The following is a 7,840-nucleotide window of genomic DNA, read 5'->3' on the forward strand; positions in this document are numbered from 1 at the left end:
TCTTTCTCCTCCTTGCCTCTCTCCACCTCTGGGAAGCCCTCCTTGACCAGCCCCCAGGACCCACTCAGGGCTGTCCCATCCGCTGCACCTGACTGCAGGCCGTCTCCCCCGACTAGCTGGGCAGCTTCCCTGGGTCCCCTTTTCCTGTGCCCTTGCATGTGCCGGAACACCTCTGCTGCAAGTGCGTCAGAGGAAGTCAGTTGGAGCAGAGTGACAAACACAGTCAGACCAAGGGCATGTGCTCTCCAAGGCCCAGCCCAGGTCCGGGAGGGGATAAAAGTCTCGTGCTGGGGCCCCAGGGCAGGAAGTCACACACATCTGCCAGCGGCCTGCCTGTTTACAGCTGCCCATCCATCCATTCGTCCCCACCATGTCTCTCTCGCTGTGTAGGCCCCCGAGGGGCTTCAGCACGCGCTCAGTCTCTCCTGCCCCTTCCCGGGGCTATGGCAGGGGCAGCGGCTTCAGCAGCAGGAGCGTCGGCTCCTTTGGGGGGTGCAGAGGAGGCTCCCGTGGCAGGGCCTGGGCGTCACGAGCGAGGCTGGGGCTGCGGTTTGGCCAGGGGAACGGTGGAGCTGGGCTTTCCCCGTGCCCTCCGGGGGGCATCCGAGAAGTGACCGTCAACCAGAATCTGCTGGCTCCCGTGAAAGTGGACATTGACCCCCAGTTCCAGGCTGTGCGAACGCAGGAAACGCAGGAGATCCGAGCCCTCAACAATCAGTTCGCTTCCTTCATTGACAAGGTGAGGGCGGAGCCACGCCATGTCTGTATCCCTGGAGGTTGGCCCTCTGGCTCCCACTTTTTTTTTCTTTAAGATTTATTTGAAAGACAGTTACAGAAGGAGACAGTGCAGAGGGAATCTTTCATTCACTGGTTCACACTCCAAATAGCCATAATGTCTGCGGTTGGGCTAGGCAGAAGCCAGGAGCCTAGAGTCCATCTAGGTCTTTTTCATGGGTGACAGGGGCCCAAACATTCAGGCCGTCTTCCTCTGCCTTTCCAGACGCAGTAGCAGGGAGCTGGATTGGAAGTGGAGCAGCTGGGACTTGTGTTCCTATGGGATGCCAGCATTGAAAGCATTAGTTTCACCTGACGTGCCACAATGCCAGCTCCAGCTACCATTTTTTTTTATGATTTATTTATTTTATTGGAAAGGCAGATATACAGAGAAGAAGAGAGAAAGAAACATCTTCAATCCGATTATTTACTCCCCAAGTGGCTGCAATGGCCAGAGCTGAGCTGATCCGAAGCCATGAACTTCTAGGTCTCCCATATGGGTTCAGGATCCCAAGGCTTTGGGCTGTCCTCGACTGCTTTCCCAGACCACAAGCAGGGAGCTAGATGGGAAGCAGGGCCACTGGGGTTGGAACCAGTACCCATATGGGATCCTGTGGCATGCAAGGTGAGGGCTTTAGCCACTAGGCCCCCAGCTGCCATTTTTCTAATCATTTTTGTAGTGAGGCTGTCCCTCCTGTAGTCTAACTGGAGAGCCTCTTGTTCTGTCAAGGCTTGTAGTGCTGAGATTGGGGCTCAGGAATGGGATGACTCTTCCCTTTGAGTACCCACAACATTCGAGGCTCTCAGAGTCCAGACTAGGTTGGGAGGTAGGGGAAAGGTTGGGTGACTGAGGGTGGTCTCTGAGGCTTGCCAGGGGGCTCCCACGGTGGGTTCAGGGATCTGTGCTTGTGGTTGTAGGTGTGCTTCTTGGAGCAACAGAACCAGGTGCTGGAGACCAAGTGGGACCTGCTGCAGCAGCTTGGGGAGAGTGATGGTCCCCGGGACCTGGGGCCCGTCTTTGAGGCCTACCTGGCCCAGCTCAGAAGGCAGCTGGAGCAGGTGCAGAGAGAGCGAGGTGCCCTGGATGCTGAACTGAAGAACTGCCAGGATCAGGAGGAGGAGTACAAGGCCAAGTAGGCAAACTTAGCTTTCCCCACGGAAGTGGCTTGAATGGGTGTGGATGGGGGTAGGCTATCAGAGGGTCTGCACCTGCCAAGGGCCCAGGCAAGACTGACCACCCCCTGAGGCACCTGTCTCTGCTCATGGGTTGTGGCTCATTTCCTGCGAAGGTCCATGCTTCTGGCCAGTGCTGGGAAGGGCTCATTTTAACCAAGCCCCAGCGGGCTTTTTTTTTTTTTTTCTTGAGAAATAACCTGCTCTTCAAGCTTTGGGTTAAAGTGACTCAGTTGCTCTCCGGTCACAGGGGTGGAAGGCTGTCAATGTCATGGGGCTACCTACAAGCCTGTGGCATGATTCACAGTCCTGAGGTTTTTGGGTTCCCCACGTTGGTCACCAGGTCCTTGGGTTGGGGTGGCAGTTAGCAAGGAGGAGCTGGGTGGCCCTGGGCATGTCTCATTGCCTCATTGTCCCCATTTGTCCAAGGAGAGACATGGGGACAGCCATTCAACACTCCCATGGCTATAGGGGGAGGCCCTGAAGGAGCCCAGGAATGGGGTCAGGACACTTGGGTTTGGTACCTTGACCAAGTCTGGGAATCTTCTAGAAAACCTGAAGGAAGCAGGAGGTAGAGCAGGGGAGGGGGCTGAATGTACATATCATCTGGAAAGTGAGGCAGTGATAGTCACAGAGGAGAGTTGGGGGAGGGCTGAGAGAGTGGGTCAGGGTCATAATTGGGATGCTAAGAGAGAGGGGAAGTGGCAGGGAGCCATATGCTGGCTCTGGGGCACCCAAGGGCGAGGGTCTCTTTCCGGGTGGGTGGAGCTCAGAGGCAGGATCAGCCCTTCCCTGGCACCCAGAGTCTATCCTTCCTCTGGGTAGGTACCAGGAGGAGGCCCGCCTGCACGCCACGGCCGAGAACGACTTTGTGCTCCTCAAGAAGGTGAGGTGGGGACTGCACATGGAGGCCAATCTCACAGGGCAGGGAGCCTCGTCCTAGATTAGGAGGGTAAAGTGGGAGGCAGATCTGGATCCAGAACACTTGTCACTGTGGTGCTAGGGAGTTGGGGGACATCTAGGACAGCTACTTGAACAGAGTAACCCTGAGTCAAAACCCAGCTGAGCCATTGCAGGGTGTCTCTGCAGGAGAGAGAGTGGGCAGGAAGCAGAACTGGTTGAGATCAATCAAGGAAGGCTTTCTGAAGGTGGTGTGTGTGGGTCAAAGTCAAAGGGAAGGGAAAGGAGCAGGGCAGGGTTGGTCTGCTGGAGGAAGGAGAAGGCCTTGGAGGGGAAGGGGCGGGTAGAGGAGTAGGTGGCCGAAGGGCCCATCAGGAGGAGGTAGGGGGTGCCTAGCTTCTGTGTCCTTGTTTGCAGGATGTGGATGGGGTTTTCCTAAGCAAGATGGAACTGGATGGCCAAGTGGAGGCTCTGCGTGTGCATGTCTCCTTCCTGAAGCGTTTGTATGAACAGGTGAGATTTGGCCAGGGGCAGTGGGAACAGAGGGAGAGACAGGGCTGCTGGGGTGCCTGGGGGTTCTGTCTTTTTGGTGATTGGCCCCTGAAAACCCACTGTGTAAGTAATCAGGCCCTAGGGATGCATGGATAGATGACAATCAAAACTCATGGTGTATTAGAAGGAAGTGACTGTGTGGGGAGAGGGCAGGCAATCGGGTTATGTCACATGGATGGTCACTCCATCCTTTGTACTCCCTGCAGGAGCTGGGCCAGCTCCAGACGCAGGGCAATGACATGTCCGTGGTGCTGTCCATGGACAACAGTCGCAGCCTGGACTTGAGCGGTGTCATTGCTGAGGTCCGTGCCCGCTACGAGGACATCGCCCAGACCAGCAAAGCTGAGGCCCAGGCCCTGTACCAGAGCAAGGTGCTGGGGGTCAGCGGGGTGGGGTGGGGTAGGCAGCGAGCAGCGCGCTGTGCTGTTTGGGAAAGCAGGGTGGGTGGTCTCCAAGCCCATGCCCCAGGGTGGTCCTCCCCGTGAGAGTGGGTGGTGGCATCACCAGCTGCCCTGGTGTTGGGATCCAAGGTCCTTCAGCTCATGATGTCCCCTGGCTCACCCTCAGTACCAGGAGCTCCAGACATCCGTCCAGCTTCGTGGGGATGACATGAAGGCGGTCAAGGCCCAGATCTCGCAGCTGCATCGTGCCATTCAGGGGCTGCAGAGTCAGATCGAGAACCTCAAAAAGCAGGTGAGGGGGCCTTGGGCTCTGCCCAGCCCTCCCCATCCTCTCTGTCTGCTCCTCCTACTCCCTTCCCTGCTCCAGTCTCAAATTCACTCCCTGAGCTTCCTTGCTGCAGGTGACCTTTTGTTAAAAGCCTTGGAAACTGGCTGGAGCTTTGGACCACCTCAGGCATGGTGGCTTGAGCCATCGCCTGTCTATTTGCACCTGCTTGTTGGCTTGTCATCAACCCCTCCTGTGGTGGGGAGCTCTGGTCACCTTCCAATCCATGTCCGGTGTGCATCTTATCTGTGGCTCCTTGGGGACCGGGCAAAGCCTCTTCTTTCCTTGTTTCCTCTCTCCATGCTGTCTTCTAAGCCCAGCACTGAGTAAGGTCGTCCCCTGGTGGGAAATGTGAAAGCTAGGACCTCAGACAGCTGGCAAGAGGGGTGGTGGGTGCAGGCAGGGCAATCCTTAGCCAGGTGCCTTCTGAGGGTGCATGGCTGTGCAGGCGAGAGGGTATAGTAGGAGAGGGAGGTAGTTTCCTGCTTTTCCTGGACCACCATCTGTGAGCGGTTATGACCTTTTAGATGATCAAATCTGCACTCCTGTTCCCCAGTCCTGAAGAGTGGATCTTGGGGTCACGGAAGGTGTGTGGTGCCAAGGGCAGTTCCACCCACCTGCTCCTATGGAACCCTACATGACAGGCTGTGGGACCACTCCAGGATCCCATGCTTCCTCCTAAACCATCTTCAGTGGCTGGCCTTAGGGGTGAGATGCGGAACCTGTGTGGGTGTGACCTTGTACTGTCACTCAATTGCGGCCAATGTGTCCTCCATCAATTTAGACCCTTGCTGTGGAATCTATAAGGGTGTCTTTTAAAAAGATTTATTTATTTTGCTTGAAAGGCAGAGTTTTACACACACACACACACACACACACACACACACACACACACACACAGAGATATATCCTCTTGCTTACTCCCCAAGTGGCTGCAATGGCCAAAGCTGGACCAATCTAAAGCTGGGAGCCAGAAGCTTCTTCTGGGTCTCCCATGTGGGTGCAGGGGCTCAAGCATTTGTGAGATCCTTTGTGGCCTTCCCAGTCCATTAGCAGGCAACTGGACCTGAAGTGGAGCAGCCAATGAACCAGTGTCCATGTGGGATGCTGACATCACAGGTGGAGGATTAGCCTGCAGGGTGTCTGTTAAGATGTAGGTTACAGGCCCATCTCTCCAGAATGAGAATCTATAAGGGGCAGGTCCAGAAAACAGACGAGTGGCTGTCTGCTCGTTCACTCCCCAAATTCCCTAACCACCAGAACTGGGCCAGGAAGAAGCAAGAAGCCCAGAACTCCATTCAGGTCTCCTTGGAAGGTGGCAGGCACCCAGGCTCCTGAGCCCTCACCTCTGCAGGAAGCTGGAGTCAGAACCGGGACTCAACCCAGGCTTTCCCCAGTACAAAGCATTTGTAATGGAATTGTCTTGAAAAGTGCAAGGACCATGGTGGTCCTCCAGAAAGACTTGCACATACTATTTGATATGGGACAGCAAGAGCTTTAAGCATCTTAGGGAAGAGGGTAGGGTAGGGCTGAGTGTTGGGCTTACAAAGCGATTGGGTAGAATTACTCGATGGAGACAGGCATTTAGCACAATGGTGAGATCACTCCTCTGGACGCCCATGCCCCATATCCAGTTACTTGGCTTGTGCCTTGGCTCCTCTGCTTCTGATCCAACTGCCTGCCCATGAGCACCCTGAGAAGCAGCAGTGAGGGTTCAAGTCCTTGGTGTGTCTGCTACCCATAAGAGAGACCTAGATTGAGCTCCTGGCTCCTGGTTGTAACCCAGCCCAGCCCTGGCTCTTTGTGGGCATTTCAGGAGTAAACTGCAGGTGGGAACTCCCTCTCAGTCTGTTGTGCATCTCTCTGACTTTTAAATGAAATGGAAAAAAAAAAAAGATCAGTGATTAGGTTGTGTGTGTGGGGGGAGGTGGCTTCCCAGCATGACATCCCAAGCATGCACGGCGCCCATAGCTGACCACATGTGTTCTCTCCCAGTCTGTAACGGAGGTGTCTGGAAGGTGCTGGGGTCCCCTCCCTTTCTTCTCCCTGGCTTCTGGTGGCTCCAGGGGTGCCTTGTCTATGACTCAGTCACTCTCCTCTCCACTTCCACCTGCAGCTGGGGGAGGGGGTTTCTCTCTGTGACCCCTCCACTTCCTGCAAGGCCAGCAGTCACTGGCATTAGGGCTGCCCCTAAATACCGCAGGCTGTCACAGCAGACACCTGATGAATGGCATCTGTAATACCCTTCCCTATGAGGTAGCATTCTGAATTTCTGGGAGCGGGTGTGAAGATTCTGGGGTCCACCACAGGAAGGCAGGGAACAGTGGGGGGTTATCCTTTAGGTGCAGGGGGGTAGTGCTCCAAGCTATACCGACACGAGTGCCTTGGGAGAGGGGGTACCATACCTACAGCCCTCTTCTCACTCATTTCCACCTGCTTCCCTTCCAGAATAACAACCTGCAAACGGCCATTGCTGACGCGGAGCAGCGTGGTGAGCTGGCCCTTAAGGATGCCCAGGCCAAGCTGGACGGGCTGGAAGGGGCTCTGAGGTCGACCAAGCAGGAGTTGGCCCGGCTGCTGCGTGACTACCAGGAACTGATGAGCGTGAAGCTGGCCCTGGACGTGGAGATCGCCACCTACCGCAGGCTGCTGGAGGGCGAGGAGAGCAGGTGCAGGGAGCTTGGAGGGATGAGTGGGGCAGAATGGTGTAGGCCTGCAGTGCCCAAGGGGATGCTGAGAGTTTACCACACCTGCCAGTCACTAAGGGTGCCCAACTGTGCTGGTTGGTCGGGGTGGGATTGGAATTGGGGCTGTGGAGTTTGGGTCACATTCTTTTGTGCTTTCTTCCTCAGGTTGTCAGGGGAGTGCACCAGCCAGGTCACAGTTTGTGAGTATCGAGGCTTGGGGCGGGGACTTTGACAGTGGGGACCCCCACAGACAGCCAAGAGCACTGCTGTGACCCTGAGATCTCTCCCTTGGCAGCCGTGGTGGAAGGCAGCGCTGTGGCAGTGCCTGGAGGAATTGGCGGAGGCCTGGCCGGCACGTGTGGATTTGCAGGTGGACAGGGCAGCTCCATGGTGGTTCCTGGAGGAGTTGGCGGAGGCCTGGCCGGCACGTGTGGATTTGCAGGTGGACAGGGCAGCTCCATGGTGGTTCCTGGAGGAGTTGGTGGAGGCCTGGCAGGCACGTGTGGATTTGCAGGTGGACAGGGCAGCTCCATGGTGGTTCCTGGAGGAGTTGACAGAAGCCTGACAGGCACGTGTGGATTCGGAGGCAGACAAGGCAGCTCCGGGGCTGGATGCTCAAGCGTTGTGACAGGAGGCTCCAGTGTCACCTTGGGCTCCGGGCAGAGCCCTGCAGTGGGTTCCTGTTCTGTGTCTGGCTCTGGCTTCAGCTCCGGCTCTGGCTTCAGCTCCGGCTCTGGCAGCCATACCATCATAAAGAAGACGGTCGAGTCAAGTCTGAAGACATCTGTCACTTACTGAATGACCTGGCAGCCACCTCCTCCCCGAGTCCCTCGGCACTGCACTTCTTATTCCCTACCTGGCTCTGTGTCACACTAGCTCTGTATCTCCTGCCCATGGCCCAAGTCAGCCAGCAGCCGATTCTATCAGTCATTAAAACTCCACCCACCCACTGTTCTGACTGCTCTCCCATTGGTCCTTGCTCTGCAGAAAGCAGCCAGCAGTTCTATTAAAGTCATTTTAAGCATGTG

General features: G+C 56.1%; 1 protein-coding gene across 1 annotated transcript; it reads left to right on the forward strand.

Annotated features, from left to right (window-relative positions):
* Positions 1 to 329: 329 nt before the first annotated feature.
* KRT78 (keratin 78) lies at positions 330 to 7,637 on the forward strand. Its single transcript, XM_058673807.1, has 10 exons — positions 330 to 739; positions 1,693 to 1,907; positions 2,773 to 2,833; positions 3,265 to 3,360; positions 3,606 to 3,770; positions 3,967 to 4,092; positions 6,574 to 6,794; positions 6,978 to 7,012; positions 7,108 to 7,191; positions 7,408 to 7,637. The coding sequence occupies exons 1-10, from the start codon at positions 371 to 373 to the stop codon at positions 7,608 to 7,610; spliced, it is 1,575 nt and encodes a 524-aa protein (XP_058529790.1). The 5' UTR covers positions 330 to 370; the 3' UTR covers positions 7,611 to 7,637.
* Positions 7,638 to 7,840: the final 203 nt, after the last annotated feature.

Source organism: Ochotona princeps, chromosome 15 (genome assembly GCF_030435755.1).
Source record: "Ochotona princeps isolate mOchPri1 chromosome 15, mOchPri1.hap1, whole genome shotgun sequence".
Classification (NCBI taxonomy): domain Eukaryota; kingdom Metazoa; phylum Chordata; class Mammalia; order Lagomorpha; family Ochotonidae; genus Ochotona; species Ochotona princeps.